General features: G+C 41.4%; 1 protein-coding gene across 2 annotated transcripts in view; it reads right to left on the bottom strand.

Annotated features, from left to right (window-relative positions):
* EXOC4 (exocyst complex component 4) overlaps positions 1 to 18,812 on the bottom strand; it is a 402,320-nt gene that overhangs the window by 295,115 nt on the left and 88,393 nt on the right. For both annotated transcript variants that reach the window (XM_031605115.2, XM_031605116.2), the window contains exons 8-9: positions 4,504 to 4,649; positions 274 to 362 (exon numbers count right to left, since the gene is read on the bottom strand). In XM_031605115.2, the coding sequence (XP_031460975.1) occupies positions 274 to 362; positions 4,504 to 4,649 (235 nt within the window). The remainder of the gene's footprint in view (positions 1 to 273; positions 363 to 4,503; positions 4,650 to 18,812) is intronic.

An 18,812-nucleotide genomic window follows, 5' to 3' on the forward strand; every position in this document is an offset into this window, starting at 1 on the left:
CAAACATTAACTCCAAGTACCCAAACGCAATGCTCACAGAAAGACTGTTCATATTTCACCTATTGTTTTATGACAAGAACCTTTAGCTGGAAGTGCAAAGGGCATAAATAGAAGCCCAGGTGCTTCGTAGAGCAAGAATAAACCAAACTGGAGTGATTTAGACAAGCTGCGTGGCAAACTAAAGAGGTATTAAGTCTGTGACGTAGCACAGATGAGATGCTCAGTTACTACATAACAGAATTATTCAAACTTTCACAGTATCTATTTTCATACCTTGAAGTTCTCCACTTCTGCTGTACAGCTCCCTCCTCTGCTCACGCAAATAGGCACTCATGCTAATAGCATGGGAGGAGGACTCAAACCTGTAATTTAAAAAATATATAAATCCAGTCAGCCTTCTTGTAAGCACCAGTCAGCTCTAAACAAAATGCACTTCCCTGCATATCTGAGCAAAATGATCAATGCGGACAAAACCACTCTTTCCCTATAAAATCTGATCGCCATTGCAACCAAATTCTGGCACTTCCAATCAGTGCAACTCTGCTGGAAAATGACACAGAGCTGCCTGCATGGCATGGAGGTGGCTCCTCCGAGCCATCAGCTGGAAACACTCAATCATTTTACATAGGAATGGCCTCAAAACATTGGTAAAATCCAAACCAAAGTGATGTTAGTATCATATAAATTGTTAACAGGCATATATGTAAAGCCACAAATTATTAACTAATACTTTCATTGAAACTAAAAATTAATTATTATTCATCATATGGCTCCAATACTTTACAAGGATCAATCTGAGAAGAGACACTTTTCAACCAATGGAGCCCCATTAACACACTGTTTGTCACTGAGAGTAGAAATGACACTGCAGCATTTCAGGACAGCTCTGGGCTTGCCATGATTTGAGCTGGATGTTCCTGTGGTCTAATGTCCCATGACCAAGGAACCCAAGGAGCCTGAGGTCAGCAGCAGCACTCTGTATCCAGCTTGGGCAGTTCTGCCACTGTCAGTGGGAACAAAGCATTTTCAAACTGTCAAAGCGAACTCAAGAACTCATGGTGAAGACCACAAGATGTTGAGGTGCTTCTGCCAAGGATAAATGAATCAGCCTCAGTATCAAGCAGGACGACACTCAAAAGGTATCATGCCCCATAGACAGTGTGATGCTTACATTTTCAAATGCTCACATAAGGTGAGCATTTATAAGCTCTCTTTCCTTGATCCATTCTTTTCCACGCTCCTCTTTCCACTCAAGGTTTCTGCTCTCATAATCCTTTCCTATCCTCATGCTGGTCCTCCAGTGGCAAAACTTGCACGTATTGTTCTTTAAAACGTAGAATCATAGAATGGCTTGGGTTGGAAGGGATCCCAAGGATCATCAAGTTCCAACCCTCTGCCACAGGCAGGGCCACCAACCTCCAGAGTTACACACACTTATAGTCAAGCATAAGACTAACTTGTTGGGTATTCAACAACTGCTTCTACAATCCATTCCTTTCCCAAGAATGCCCAATCTCGGTTTTGTCAATCTGATCTGCAAGGGAGATGGCAACTCAAATATGAGGCTAGTGGGCTATAAGAAAGAAGGAGATAGACTCTTCAGCAGTGCCAGTTGTGACAGGGCAAGGGGAAATGGTTTCAAACTATCAGAGAGGAGATTTAGACTGGATATATGGAAAAAGTATTTTTGTTTTTTGTTTTTTACAATAAGGGTGGTGAGGCAGCAGAAAGCACTGCCCAGAAAGCAGGTGGATGCCCCATCCCTGGAGACTCTCAAGGTCAGGATGGTGCAGACTGAGCAACTTGACCAAGCTGTAGGTGCCCCTGATTGCAAGAGTATTGGATGAAATGACCTTTAAATGTCCGTTCCACAATTGTATGCACATGTTTCTTCTATGCACGTGGCACCTTTTTGGAAAAGAAAGCCAGGCTTACAATGACTCTACCTATCTGGTCTGCCGAAGAACTCTGCACCTGAAGTTCTACTTTCTCAATCAACATTAAACAACTAAACCCATCAAGATTTCCCCTCCACCCTGAAAATTGTACCTATTTTAGGGATAAGGAATGATTCAAAGTCTATTCCAAATGCCAGCTACTGATTTCCAGACTGCGAGACCCAATTCAAGAGTCCTCACTCTTTCTACTACTGCTACATCACACACACACACATAAGCACACAACTAGCCAAAGTACTCAGTATTTAGAAAATTAGCTTTTAACAAGCTATCACAGGGCACAGCACAAATACCTGCATCAAGCTGCGAGGAAAACACAAGGTGGAGCTCTGCCCTAAGAGACTTCTGAAGGGAGGAATTAAACGCAGATATTCTGATGACAAGTGGATGGCTCATCTGATTTGGACAGAGCTAATGGAAAGGCACAAAAAGAACCTTGCAGCCGATGTGAAAAGCACTGAAGATGAGAGAGAAGACAAGAATAACACTCCATCAAACATGTACATCCCTCAGTGGACTGAGAAATTCCATTTCAACTGAGATTTCCATAGATATGGTGACAGCTGACAGAAGACAGATAACCAAATAAGAGATCCCAATAAACGCTGCTGTCACCACAGTGCCAGCAATGACTTGGTGACAGGACCATGAGTGGTAAGAGACATGCTGTTCCTATGAGGTTAGTCACCTTCACTTTAAACAATTACACCTACCTTCACTCTCTGCTGACAAACTAATATACAGGCTTAAATTGCCGTAGGTGAAACAGAGCATCCGTATTCCACAAGCCTAAACGCCCAAGTACACCCAAGAACAGATACAAAATGAAAAGGTGAACAGCCCTATTTTGCTCCAGCAGAGATCTGTAAGACAGGGTAAATTCAAAGAGCATAATTTTGACCCAAATAACAATGGGAGTGTTAAAAAACAGGTGGGGAGGAATAACCATGGGTTGACAGGGTGGCAGGAGATACCCCTGACATCCTACAGACAATGTTTAACCTCCTAATAACAAGAGATTATATAGACAGCTAAACCTGTGAGAGGGAAGTGCAAAAGACTAGTTTATAACTGAAGCCTGGAGGTACTACGAGAATAAAGCTGCTATATCCATGCACATAGGGCAAAGAAAGCAGAGTTCCAGCAAGTTCTGGATAACCAAGATAGATGCAAGTTTTAGTTGGAAAAAAAAAAACCAATGAACAATCTGTAAATAGGTCACAGAGTTGAAAGTTTCCAATTACTACTATTTCCAATCACTCAGCCTTTCCCATTACTGAAGTTCCTCTAGGAACTTCATGATGGAGCATTAACTCTCCATCATGTTAATGATCTACTCCAACTTACAAATGGGATTTTGTATATTCAAGTCACCCAGTTGCCCATCTCCAGAAAACTAAATGGGGAAACCACAAGCTCTTACTTCCAATTCCTCCTCCTTCATGCAAACATCTCAGTAGACATATATATTTTTTTTTAATTTATACTTGAACTCTCTCTACGTGGCAGAGCAAAGCCTTGTAATGCTCACTACTGAACTAATGAGCAGTGAAAGGCAGCTCACAGCCCTGCAAGCAGCTTGTAGTCCAGACTACCCACCAGATAAGCTGTTTCTGCTGCAGTTGAGCATGGGGGAAAGATTGCTGCCCCAAGCTACTGATACTCCCTAACACCACTCCCTTTGCTGCCTTTCCCTCAGATCGACCATTAAACTTGTATGCTCCCTTAGCAACTGCTTTAGAACAGTGTCGTCGTGAAAAAAGAAAAGTCATTAAAAAGATTATTCTGGCAGTGCTGAGTTCAGGAAGCCACACGCATAGTTACGCCAGCAGAGCTGCAGCATCAGATCAAAACCATGATCTTTCAGCACAGAGCCCCTGCTGTCAAAACAACGCATTTTGGTAATTCCTCAAAACCCTCAAGAGGCCAAAGAAAACTGGATGTCAGTAAATGAGATGAAAATTCAGCAAAGCTCACCTGAATCTCAGTGTATTAACAAGGTGGTTTCTCCTCTGCTCACCAACAATTCCTCCTCACTCCTCATCCGTGCACATCAAATTCAGAACCCTAAATCCCTCCCTTGTCCACCTACCCTTTCATCCTCTTATGGTCTCCCCTCAATCACTTCTTTCTTTCCACTTTGAACTCTGAATTAAAGAAGCTAGTGATAGGATTAACCACTTAGTCCATCAAGTAATTATACAGTTATCTTAATTTCTCTTTGTCCAGTCCCTTTTATCACTGTCTTTAACACAGGTCTTGAACATGCTGTGCACAAAGATAGGCAGAACACAGTGCCACATGCTTTGCAGCAGCTTGGGTAAAGGGATCCCAACACTGTGATGTGTCTGAAAGAGCTAAGCTCTAAAAATCAGCAATAAATCCATAACAGTGACCTTACTGAGGCTTCAGCATTGAGTATCAAATCTCCATTGCTAAAGTTACACCCTACTTACACTGTGAAACTGCAATTATCAGCCAGCTCATACAATATTCAAGGCAATGAAGGAAGATTACACAGCTTCAACATCATCCCAGCACTTACTTGAACAAAGGGTTTTTAGGCCTTTGTGGCTTCTTCTTTGCAAAGAATGCTGCAAATTCTCTCCCAGAGCTGGCATAGCTGAGCTGGGTGGATGGCTCCGAGGCAGTGCGGGTGTTCTTCATATCCAGGTATTCTGTCAGGAGCATCTGCAAACAGAAGGGAGAGGACCACATCAATCGAGATAAAGCAACGTTATTATGTAATGTGAACAGCCAATATCTATAAGTACTCTACAGGACTGGAAAAATCATGAAAAATCTCAAAAATTCTAGTTAACAGAAAGCCAGCTGTATTTTCAGACATGAGACCCTAGTGACCTGTATGTCAGTGTTTTGATAAAAGCCCACCTTGCATTACTTGATCAACTGAATTTGCTACAAAACCCTGACCAACCTGAGATGATAGCCTCTTTTCTAATGTGACAAGTGATGGCACATGAGGAAACTGTGCACCAGGGGAGTTTATTGGGTATCAGGAAAAATTTCTTCACAGAGAGTGGTCAAGCATGATTCTATTTGTTCTATTTAGGGGAAGTTCTTTACAGAGAGAGTGGTGAGGTACTGGAACAGGCTGCTCAGAGAGGTTGTGGATGCCCCATCCATCCCTGGAAGTGTTCAAGGTCAGGTGGGATGGAGCCCTGGGCAGCCTGGTCTGGTATTAAATGGGGAGGTTGGTCGCCCTGCCTGCAGCAGAGGGGTTGGAATTTGATGATCCTTGAGATCCCTTCCAACTCAAGCCATTCTGTGATTCTATGAAGCATTGCAATGGGTTGCCCAAGGAATTGGGGGAGTCCTAATTGCTGGAGTTAGTTAAGAGATAAGTGGATATGGCACTAAGGGACACAGTTTGCAGTGGGATGGGGTAGGTCAGGTTGATAGTTGGATTTGATATTCTTGAAGGTCTTTCCAAAGTAGATGATTCTGTGAATTCCCCACCCCTCCCCCATACTGATTCCCAGCAGTAGCAGCAGCAGGGAGATGGTGGGTGGGCTGTTGGCTGGCCTTTATAGACTGATTACATGCCACAGCTCTTACAAACATAAAGGTCAGCAATACTGATATGTTCTGTTACAAAGACTCCTTTTATATTTGTAGAAAATTTATAGCCATACATATGCACATTTGTACATCTTAATATACAACATGCATGTGTGGGTTTGTGTGGATGTATGGGTCATGTATGCTGTTGGAAAAAAATCTGGAAATGCTGCAAAAATTGCCCTTTATTAGTTCCTAAATGAACCATACGTCTTTTTTAAGTCATTGAAAATATAAATACCCCAGCCATTAGTTCTGATAACTTAATTTAAAACTGACTTTCTTCTAACTCAATAGATCCAGTATGGGGGTGTGGGGTCTGTTTGTGAACAGGGTCCTTTTGTGAAGCCTCTGCAGCCTTAAATCAAGGTCTGATATTTGGTGCTGTTTAGGCAACTCCATGGGGCAGAAGCAGAAATAGATTCCAAGTCATTCACTTTTAATTTCTGGGTCTTAAGACAGATAGAAATGCCTTATAATTAACTTTTGACACTGTGTGAAGAAATTCACTACTTGTATTGAGAAAACTCTTACCTACGTGGAGGCTATTAGTAAAGCGATCCATTTTAATAACTAGCAAGTCAGAACCCTTCAAAGAGACTTGTTTATAATGAAAGGAATGCATCAGTGCAGTGCTACGTCTATACAAATTGCCTGGTAATAAATATCTAGGCAAATGGTATCATTCCCCTAATTAGAAATTATTCAGAATTGCTTAAAAAAGAAAAAAATACCAATGCAAAGAAAGTTCAACTCCTAAAACATCTCAATTAAAACTTTACTTGAGCACAAGCTTTTAAAATGTATGCTCATTGTTAGGAGGAAAAATAATCACCGTGCTAATTTTTAACAGTAATTTACCAAATCCGTTTGTACTCGCATATTTGCATTTCATCTCCTCTACTTGAATTAACAACCTTAAAATCACCACAAAAATGTAATTAAACCCTCAAACTTAATCAAGTTAAAAAAAAAAAAAGAAAAACACTTAGCAATTTGTTCTCACGTTATGGATGAAACTTATTTAGCAACGTGGTCTGGTGGGAGGTGTCCCTGCCTATAGCAGAGGGTTGGAACTAGATTATTTATAAGGTCCCTTCGAACTCAAACCATTCTATGATAATGGGTTCCATGATTCTGATGTTGCTTTATAACCAGGATTAGGAGGCGTGAAATGTGCAATACAGTACTTAAAAGTTACAACACACTGAGAGAAGTTGGAGCTAGGAGCGTAAAGTTAAAAGGGAAACAGAGAAACAAAAGATCAGTTGTGGTGAGATGCTCAGAACAGTTCTGGCAACACCACACTTTAGGAAAAAGAGAAAATTATGGCATTGCTAGGCAGGCAGAGCAAGACATCGTCAGTCCCTAAAAAGCTAAAAGCTGTAAGAGCAGCAAAAACCGCTGGTTTTGGTAACTATTCTCGAAGTTCATCTTTAAGTTATAAAATCCAACTGCAGCAAAACCACGCTAGACAGATCAAAGCTCTTTCTGCTCCAGTGCCCCGTGTTCAACAGTTACATAAATTCTTCAGAACGAAGTCATTAAGTGTAAGCATGGCTGAGCGGTTACAATGCACAGCCAAGCAGGAGAGAAGTTAAGACAGGAGACATCTACAGCATACAGTGCATTTGGCTCATAACTCCAGCACGAAGATTAAAACCCTTATAATTTAAGCAATCCTATTTGTATGTGGGACAGTCTTAAAATCTTGCCTCAAAAACAGCCTGAAGACTTACTTTCTCATTTCTCTGTACCCTACATGGCCTTGGCCCAACATCCTCAGCCTCACTTTTACTCCTTCCATGTAGGCAGTCCAAGTTATCCAAGTTAGTGCTTACAGATGAATTTATTAAGTATCATGTTCCAATGGCAGCTGTAGCACAGCCATGTACTTATTAAAAATTATTTAAAAATCCACTTAAAAAAAAAAATCTTTGTCTATCCAAGTGAACCAGAGCCTTCCCTAACAATGAAATAAGGGATTTCAGCATTTTGTCCCATAACACCTGGTTAGCAGTTGCTAAGCCATCAATCAAAAACCTTGTTAGGCATTAATCACATGGACATACAGCAAGATGTATGAGTGACCGTAAAGCTTGCAACATCCCATTCATCTGTAACAAGGACTTTTGACTTTCTGTTCAGTGGTCGAATTCTGTCATCCTTGTACTGTATTTATATTGATGTCAAACAAATAAAGCTGTACATAAAGCAAGAGAACAAAGCATTCTTCATCCAGCTGCTCTTTGGAAAAGAAAATTAATATAAATGTTGTATTAAAAAGGCAATATTTATGGATTTGGAGGCGTAATTAAATTCTCCAATTTTGAAAGGTCATATCAGTACACGTGGCCTGTCTATCACATCGATCTGGCAGCAGCCTGCAGTACACTGTCTGTCTGAACTACAATGGAGGAAGAGTTTGCTTCTATGTCTGATCACTGACTGCACATGCTGTACCTCTCCAGATCCACAACTTCAACTTTTGGTTGAGCCTCGTGAGAAGCTGAACAAGACTATGAACAAAACACAGGCAAGAAAACATGGCTGGCCACAGAGTGACAGAAGAAATGGCCACAAGTTGTGCCAGGGGAGATTACATTAGATATAAAGAAAAACTTTCTCTCTCACAGGGCGGTCAGACATTGGAAAGGCCTGCCCAGGGATGTGGTGTGGTCACCATTCTTGATGGTGTTCAAGAAGCATCTGGATGAGGTGCTATGAGATATGGTTTTGTAGCTTAGTGGGTAGTAATGGTGATGGGTAGATGGTTAGACTAGATGATCTCGTAGGTCCTTTCCAACCTTGTGATTCTATGATTCATTTGTGCTTCTTCTGAGGATTTACATAGGAGGCTTCAGCTCATAGTAAGTTCTATCACATTAATTAAAAGCTGTACATAGATATTAACTATCCTCACCAACTCTGAATTAAGGTGAATGATGAAGGATGAACAGTTGAAAATCATGCTTCAAAACAGGATCCCTAAAACATCACCGTTCTCTCACAGGTTACCTTTGGAAATGATTCCATCTCAAGCAGCTCTGGTTGGCACAGCAGCATTGGGACCTCCAGAAAACAGATATTTTAGGCAACCAAATGCCAAGACACTTACACTAACAACAACCCTTCTGTATTTTGATAAATTTTGGAAGAAAACATAACACTCAAAGCTCTGTTTCACTATGTTCCTTGTAGGTAATTACCATGAGATAGCAATTCATTATAATAACATTGATGCATGAAGTCATTGAAGAGTAGCTACCAAATCACAGAACATACCAAGTTGAAGGGGATCCATAAGGATCACAGAGTCCAACTCCTGGCTCAGCTGCCCCTCACACACATTGCCCTCCAGACCCTTCCCCATCTTTGCAGCCCTCCTTTGGATGCCATAATGTACTCAGACTTCAATCAGCAAGATCTAACAGAAGACCGGGACTGGAATTCTGATATACTGAAATAACCTTTAAACCTGCCTGAAAAGCTCTCTACACTATGAGCACAGTTTACGCCTTCACGTATTTGGTGGATCTTGAAGATCTAATGAAAACTAACACCATACCATGAATTTTACAAGGGTAAACTGAATGAACAGGTAATTACTGGCCTCTCCACCTCATATTGATCAGGGACATAATTAAAGAAGGGATGACAGAAGACTCTATTAAAAAAGAATTAAGAAAGAATAGCAGAATTCATGTCCAGCAAAAAGGACTTGCAGAAAACAGACTGGCTAACCAGCATTCCTTAGGGATGACTAATTTGGTTTGAAATAAACCCAGACAGATGAAGTTATTTTCACTGAGGACACAACAAAACAATGGAAGAAAACACAGCATCCACTACAGTAGAAACCAGCAGCTTAGTGAAGCAACTTAATATCTTAGCAAAAATTGGAGGAAGCCATCAAAAGTGGATTTTGCAAAGTACCAGAAATCTTAATTCCTCGTTTCTTTTTTGTCTTCTGTATTCCAAGCAAAATATAACGGTTCCAGAACCTCTTTCGAATGGTTAGAAATCTTCTAACTTACAGACTAAGCTTGGAATGTTTTCATTTTTAAAACAGAAACAATTAGAAGCTCTGCACCTACAGAAAAAGAACGAAAGCCTTGACCTACAGGACTACTGCATAAAGCAATGACTAGAAAACTTGGTAATGAAGATATACAGCAGCAGAGATGTTCCCATTGTGACAATGGAAACTAATTAGCAAATTGGAAGTGGATGTACAGAGCACGGAGCTTTGTCAGAAGTAAAAGTTGACACTCTCTCCATATCAGGTCACACATTTGGAAGGCCAAACAAAACCAAGGCACTCCTACAAAGGAAGAACAGGCAAAAATGGGGCAGGGGTGCACAAAAGAAGCCTGGAAGTTATTAAACGGCTGCAAGGCACAACTCCCAGGAACACACCAAGAAATCACAACCTCAGCCTTGTTAGCTTCGCAAAGGGAAGGCTGAGAGGTTACTAGATCAGCCTGCAACACGTACCATAGAGCACAGAACTGATGAGAAAAATCTTCACTAATGAATTTCTTACAAAAAATTGAAAGGTTGGAAAGTTGAAGCTGGACAGACTTCCACTAGCAGTTCGGCATACGCTTCCAAAGCATAATTAACCACTTACATCAAAGGTTACATTGTATTCTCTGTCATTGATTTTTTAATTTTACTTTTTTTTGAGCTCTCCCCCAGTCTAACTGGACAGCTTTCTAAAGGACGTGCCCTCTTTCAAGCAGGAATTAACTCAAGAAAGTACCACGGCTTGTTTTACGCAGAGGTCAGACAAGAGGATCACAGCAGCTCCATTTGGCCTTATAGCCTGGGAATCTTAATAAAGGTATGGGAGCACTTAGTGCCAGCTCTCCAGCTCCTCCATGACGGAGCCATTGATGTTCAAAGCGTTGTTCTTACACGGCACCTTTAATTACTATCTCCATTGATACAGGATATTAAAGCAGCCACTGCTAATGTTTGTGTTTGTGAGCAGGTTTGCACTGGAGGAAGTTTCTGCCCACGTCTTTCTTGGGCAAGAAACTGCAAACATCACTTCTGCTCCAAGGAAGCTGTAAAAAAATCAAAACAAAATAAATCCCACTCTCAGAATAGAGGCTGTGTCTCCTGTTTGCAACTGCCAGCACCACACAGCAGAATGAGATCTATTTTCAGCTCCTTGCTCTGTCACAGTGAGCACCTGCAGAAACTCTGCCATTTCAGCTGTACTGACACACTGCACTCCTCCTGCACCACATCAGCCTCTGAGAATGCTCTGGAGTTAGATTAAAGTTGGAGCTAGCAGAAAGAACAGGAAGCTGAGATTATAAAGTGGAAGACAGATTTCCTAACGGGAATCCAACAAGAAAAGTTGGTTACAAACAGAACAGAGGAGAGCGTTCAAATTATAACACACACCCCCAGATCAGTGGGGAAGCAAAGAGATGCCTGGTGACAGCAAACCACAGTGCAGACATCCCTGAGATGATGATATGGAGTTGTAGACAACTTCAGGGGTAGTAAAAGTAGAACCATGCAGTGCTGTGAAGTGCACTTACTGTGGGTTGGAGCTTGATGACCTTTGACGTCCCCTTTCCCAAAAAGGGGATTATAATAAGGAGGGGAAACAACTTTTTACAAGGATAGATAGTGATAGGACAAGGGGGAATGGTTTTAAGCTCAAGGAGGGAAGTTGTAAATTGGATGTCAGGGGGAAGTTCTTCACAGAGAGAGTGGTGAGGTGCTGGAACAGCTGCCCAGAGAGGCTGTGGATGCCCCATCCGTCCCTGGAGGTGTTCAAGGCCAGGTTGGATGGGGCTCTGGGCACTCTGGTCTGGTATTAAACGTGGAGGTTGGTGGCCCTGCCTGTGGTTGGGGGGTTGGAACTTCGTGATACTTGAGTTCCCTTCCAACCTGGGCCATTCTGTGATTCTGATTCTTCTTTTCCTCCAGATCATTTTTCACCAATTCTGATTTTATGCCTCCAGCTCAGGCTTTTTAATCAACTATAAGAAAAACCCAAGCCATTCTATGATTCTATGACTCTAAGCCATTCTGTGACTCTGCTTCTTTGTAAACACAAAAAAAATGGTATCATTACTGAAGCTGTGGAGACTGGATGTAACTACTAGCAAAGTGCCAGAAAAAGGCAAGAAAAGCTGTGGTGCTCAGTGTGAGCAGTCTATAGCTAATTACACAGTAATTTGCAGAAAGAAAATTTTTAATAATTAAAATGCTGCAGTAATTGTGGAATTTAACCAAGAAAACCCACCAAACAATAGGTTGACTGAATTCTAAGAGCACTGAGCTTTTTGCTTAAGTTGTACCATGCTGAGAACAGGAGCAACATATGGCAAACACAACAAAGGGCAAAGCAGGAAGGCAAGTCAGAAAGAATAAAACGACTTTTCAGGTGCCATGAATACCACCTAATGCTGTGCAAACTGATTTATCTAATCCTCTTGTTGCCCATGAAATTAATTTAGCTGAAACATAATAATAAAAATCCTTCAAGAATTAATTCTCTCAAGGCATTGCCCAAATTCCACTACTGAACAAGAAGCAAAAATTCTTACTGTTTTTCATTTTTGGGAAAAAAAAAGTAAAAAATAACCCCAGAACTATTTAGATAATACTATCACTGCCAGTGCTACTAGAGTCATTATCAATGCTAATTGTCAATTAGCACAGCTATTGCTGTAGACCTGTGAACGTGCATCTACCTCCAGGGAGCAGGCGAACAAACCTCATAACTACTCTAAACGCAGAACTTCTTAAAAGCTGTTTTAATTGGCAACGGATTGTACACCTTCCCGGATTGCTGTGGGTTGTTTAAAGCCAGAACCTTTGCATTTCGTACACTTCTGACAATGTCTGAGGACTTCACACCCAGCCCAGGAGCAGCACAGGCTCTGGCTGCACTTGGTGCGTAGATAAGTTGAAGTCACTTGAGATATAATATACTGATGTACGTTTCAGAGCAACCACCATCATCGGGCTGTAGGTCATTTGAATGAACCAGTGCTGACCAGCATTCATTTTATCTTCCCACTCCATATAAAGCTGCCGTAACAGCTTATGCAGCTAGCAGGAAAGTGAGTTGGGTTCAGCAGCAAACACACAGCATAACGATTCAAACTGCAGTGTTTTCTACTAATTAACCCTCCGATGCATCAACAGCACTATGACATATCATTATCCAATCAAAAAGATTTCAAGTGAAACCCTGTTCCTACTACAAGCACCAAGAAAAATGTCACTAAGTTGCACAGGGTTTGCAGATCTTACCTCCATCCCTACTCACCTACTGCACCAATAGTAGGAGGTTCATCCTACACTTGTGGCTCTGAAAATAAGCAGCTAAAAGAAAAAGCTGATGAGAAACATGTTACAGAAGGAAAATTATTTTCTACAAGGTGCAGCAGGCACATGATGCTGAAACAGAGCTCCTGTTTCCATGTCCTCAAAGGTGGTTTTGCAATTACTTCCCAACTTCAGTTGTTTTAATATCCATATAACCACCAATCTGCTACCAGCTCATACAAAGGTACGCGGTGAAGGTCATCTTCAGTTTCCTGATGCATGAAGTTTTAAGATGTTTGCTTTGAAATGCAGTCGTTTGGCCTACACAAAAGGAACAGCAGCTGGACGGTCATTTTTTACAGCTCTCCCAGTAGTTTTGCTCATTTATTTATTTAAATAAAAGAGAAATAAATTTGCCATTGGTATTTGTTCTAGCGACCAACAGTCAACTTGAATAGCTGGGTCATAAGACAAATGGGCAGCACTTAGTTTTCTCCATGCACATCAGCTGCTCTGCAAACACAGACTGAGCTTACAGAAACGACCCAAGGAATGAGGCTGCTTCCTCACTTCGATGTCAAGACCTCCACACCAAAGCAAAACACACACAAAGAAACAAAACAAAAGAATGAAGGTGGGTGGCACAAGAAATCAGATTATTCATTTTCTCAAAAGAAAAGCAATGCTGACGTATGTTTCCATAGTAAAGCAGATGTATCATCTGCCAAGACTATGACTGGAATCAGTGAGACCTACACATTTACACAGCTTGGGTAGAGACTGAAAAATGCTTGGAAACCAGGGGAATCCAACTGTAAATTCTGAGAAGTAAACCCCATTGGCCTCTAGGCAGTAATTTGGAATTCTTAGGATTGTTTAACGACTACATAAAAATACATAGGCAGGTATATGTGTATAAAGGTATACTATATATATATAGATGCACACGTGTAGCTTTAGTGCATGGTCCTTCTGATATGACTGATGAGAAGTTGTAAAATTCATAAGGTTCAGTGTGATGTAGAGCATGGGTAAGTAACCAACTGTATTCTAAAATGGTCCAAAAAGCAATAAAGTTAATCCAAATGGCATAATTACCACCTGCCTCATAGACTGTACAAAATGAAGTATTTCCCTGCATGTTTAAAACCCTGTCTTTCAGTTTGACTGGATTCTATTTTGTTCATGTAGCATGTAAAAAGGTCAAGGAGGAGTGTAATAGTTGAACAGGTAATTGAGTGCAGATTACCACTGTGCAATTATAATTTAGTGAAACTTCACTGCTTCTGCACATTTTGCAGAGGAGGAAGTTACAGATGGAAACTTCTGTTTGTAATTGAAACAAGGCTAAGCATCTTTAAATCACAAAGGTTCAAGAAAAGGGCTGACGTGGCACTGAGGGACATGGTTAGAGGGCATGGTAGGGTTGATGGTTGGACTGCATGATCTTAGCGGCCTTTTCCATCCTTAATGATTCTATGAAAGAGGACACATTCACTCATGTTTAGTGCCTGCTGCACATTCACCTTTCAGAGCATCCTCCTTCCCATGGAAGAGATGTGCAGTTGTAATGCATGTGAGAAACAGTGCGACATTTAACCCACCTCACACGAGCTTCTGCTACTCAAACTGGCACATACAACACAGCAGCAGCAAAGAGAGGAAAAGGCAACATGCTGTTTAAATACCATCCGTGTTAACTCACGGATAATACAGCACACTTCGTGTATTTCATGCTTCCAACTAATTGCTTAAGACATCCTGCTACAGTGTAGATGGTAACAGTAGTGTGCCCTCAGTCTTCATTAAATGCCAGCTCCTAATAACAGACTCCAAAAGGGCTTTAATTGCATTTACTTGGAGCTCCTGAACTTTAAAAGTTGTTAATCAGACTTCTATGTAAATGGAATGACGATTAAAGGTTAAGTACAGGTTTCTGAAATTTCAGCAGTTGAAGACGTATTGCCCTTAACAGGGAAGAGAAACTACCAGGCTTGACAGGAACTAAACATCTTAATTAAATACTCAGAAGTACAGTACTTATTTCTGCGTGAAGTTCTATTTTCAAATGTCAAACTTAATCAGGCACTTGACAAAAACGTGCAATATCCCCACAGCACAGAACAAAAATGCTTTGGGATCCTTTCCTGACAAAACACCTGCACATCTCCCAACCCTCAGCTCCTTAGCAAATTCCAGCTCTCCAAGCCACTCGTCCCAAACAATGAGACAGAAAGTTTTACGGCCCTAAAGCTGCAGGAGTCCAGTTCAGAAATAGGAGACAACATTTTTCAACCTGTCAGCTTTTCTTCTGCTTGCTTGGTTTATCCCTGTAACAACAGTGTCATGCTGACAAATAAACATAAGGGCTCTCTATAAATTTGACTTTGCATAGATTTATTTCCCTCCAGGGTACAGTCCATCAATTATCACCGGCAAAGAGTATAAAAACTTCTTTGGTGGGAGTAAATTTAGTATGTCTGCTCTGTGAGTGCTGTTTGCTCTAGGTTTTGGTGCTGAATACTCACACTGACCTGAGATGTATTTCAATTAAGTATGATTCCAGCCTCCGATTTCCACTCATTTGCAAAGACATCAGCTCTGTTAGCAGTACGTGTCCTGCAGTTTACGTACAGGGTCGTACAGAAGAGACAAATCAACCTAAATGGGATCCATGAACAGAGACTTTATGGCAAAGTATTACAAAATAAGAACTTCGTACAGCTTGGGATTCAAATTGTAATCCTAGTGAAGAGTAACTGCACCCAAGGTTATCCCAGGGACTGAGCAAAGGACTTCAAGACCTCTGCCTTAAGTCCAGCACACACTGAGACTTGGTCACAGACTGACCCACGTGTTCCACATATGCAATGATTTGACTAAACTGCAAACTACCACATATTTTCATAATGAACTACAAGCCTGCATCTTTTTTTTATTATTATTCATTACAAACTGCACCTAATCCTAGGAGAATATATTTATATCAAGGCTGGATGTGGTTCTGGGCAGCCTGGTCTGGCAATTGGTGATCCTGCACATGGCAGGAGGAGTGAAACCGGATGATCTTTGAGGTCCTTTTCAACCCAGACCACTTTATGATTCTATGACTTTTCCAGTAAGCTACACAGCAGCTGCAGCGGCTGCTGGTCTGCAACAACAGTGCTGTATGGGGTAGAAAAATAAGTCCAGGAAAACTTGCACAATGGAGGTTACTATTCAACTTGCAACCAAAAGCATGAAAGAAATTTAGCAATGGAAGACTCTGCCTTCAAACAATGCAACATAGTGGAGAAGAACTAACACAAGCACCAATGAAATTCAATAGAAGTGAGTGAAAGATCTGCGCTGATCAATGGAGATAATTAAAAACTTCATGAGAGTGACTTGAAAAAAGGAGGAAGAGTAGGGAAACTTCCACCCATAGCACACCACTGTAGTAGGGGCATCATGCACAAGTGATTCACCAATGAGCATCAGGCACGTGAACTGAAAGAGGCTTAAAAATATCTGCTGCAGTTAAACCCAGTATTGTTAATTTATCATACATAAAAGGCTTTTAAACAGACCTAGGAGGAACAGCCATGATGTTGCACTTAGAAAAGCCTATCGAGAAACTTACCAAGTGTAATTTCCTGCATTTGTCAAAATTAACTGAAAGAATTTTAGATCTCACTCCTTTCTCAAAGTGCCTTAACAATAAGGTCATTCCAAGCAGCTCTGTATAGCCAGCACCACACTTCATAAAAAACATTTCCCAGACTGTTTAAATACATGATAGCATTTTCTAATTGCCCAAATCCTTGAAGATCCAACCACATCTGAATCTACAACCGTGACCCAGAGGCAAAGCACCTAACAGAGAGAAACGGCCCATGAAATTAGACACATGAAGGGTTTATACAAAGGAACAGCAAAATGCTACAGCAGCAAATGCAGGATTCTGTATGAACAAGCCTAGAGACTCCAAGACATTGACAAAAGGGCACCGTCCCCTTTGACACCAACCCAGCAGCCACCATTTCAAGGCCAGCTTATAAGGCCACTGACATCTTTGAAATGACATCAGAACTGGAGACCCGCTTTGTCAAACTTACAATAAGTAGAGTCTGATTTTCCTCCCATCCCCAAACGGATGGAGGTGTGCACCAGTGCGGTGCTCTCTGCAGTCTGGGTATGGAGGCTGAGTATCACACTTTCATAAGAAATTACCACTGACCTTATTCCAGAAATATATGCTTCCCTAATGCTTCAGGGTCTTTGATGTTATCACAAATATCCTGATGCCAGAGGGGGGAGCTCATAGCATAGGCAAGATTCTTGCTTTCAGACTCTGGGGGTAAAACAATAACAATTTGAAGCAGCTCAAAGCTCTCCTGTATGAGCCATTCCTTCTTTTTGAAGTACTCATCAGGACCACTACACGCCTTTGCCTTTTATGTTGCTCTACAAAAGGTACTGCACCAGGCCACCAAAACGCCGGCATTAAGCAGATTATACCATTTCTGATCGTGTACCATTACAGTAGACACTTGAATGTCTTTCTGCATCAGGGAGCCTTTTCCTCCCCCTTTCATCAGCTTATCAAATGAAGCTTAAACAGTAACGCTTGCGTCTAATGATACTAGGGACCTTGTAATGGGATTAGGAAAAAAACCATCAATAGTTTTGAGGAGGAATGTGACCTTGAAGAGATTTCTTACTTCACATTTTAAGCTCACGCAGCAGGAACGGTGAAATAGATTCCTAAAGAGAGATAAAGAATGGACAGGGAGAAGCAAGGGACCCTCTCTTCCCAAGTAGATCCTGTACTGCTCTTGTACTAATACCATGTACAGAAAGAAACTGATAACCACATCACGTCCTGGGCCATAGAAAGGAAAGACAGACCCTTTCCAAAGCCAGTTTGAAAGGCTATTTACCTATCAAAAGTGTTTTTTAAGCATCAAGCTACAGACAAGCAAAGGCCAGCACTCATGTCATGGCTTCTTCCCTGGCACTCACAGCACGATTCTCCTTTCATATGCAACACCAAAATCCTTGTGGGACTCAGCTCACAACACCAACATTTCCTGAGCTCTCTTCTTCCACTACTCCACCAGTAAGCATCCTTCAGCTGCTCCTAAGGGATCTGTTGACAAGCACACGTGGGGACAATTCCCTGCAATTCATCCATGGTCTCCGGTGGCAAAGTACAGACCCCCAAGCTCATTTCCAAAGTGCTTCTCCACACTGAGAATGCTCTGCACCCCACTGAAACATATCTGATTTGGAAAGCGTTCATGGGAGAGAAATTATTTTAGATAAAATTTCTCCAGCATGACCTGCAACCGTTGCTTTTGTTTACTCAGAACAGTCTAAGTGCTTCTGGAATAACTGTGGTTTCCAATATCCAAACCAATCATGCATGTCATTGTTTCCCTCAGTAAAAACATTTCTTTAGATTGCCAAAAGGAAGTGTAAATGCAATAGCAACAGGAATCCATTTTACAGCAAAAAGCCTAAGAGAAAAAAAAACCCACCATCAATAAAAACAACACTTTCTATTTTTACCATTTATACATAAAAGCTCTAAAGCAAACAACATTACTGCTCAGAAAGGACCTCCTCCTACACACACCATGGCATCTCTATCCAGCTCTTTACTACCCTACTGCAAAACACTTCCCTTGCTCTTTGAGATGCAGGGGTGTGAATCCAACTCTATTTTCCTCAGCAGGGAGCCCGTATGAGCCTGGTCCCTCCCAGTGGAATTCCAGCTTGCAGAAACATCATCAGGCTGTGGCCATACAGTGAATTTTTAATACTTGTCATTTGCACTGCAATTGAATGATGCAGGTAGAGATTTATTCAGAACACTGAAAACAGTGCAGTGTGTCAGGTCAGTGAGTACGCTGCTCTAGAGGGCTGGGTCTCTGCAAACAGGTTCCAGCTTTGGCTGCACTGTCTCCATATAAACAGGAGGGGGTA

This window comes from Phasianus colchicus, chromosome 1 (genome assembly GCF_987193195.1).
Source record: "Phasianus colchicus chromosome 1, bPhaCol1.hap1.1, whole genome shotgun sequence".
In the NCBI taxonomy this organism is placed as follows: domain Eukaryota; kingdom Metazoa; phylum Chordata; class Aves; order Galliformes; family Phasianidae; genus Phasianus; species Phasianus colchicus.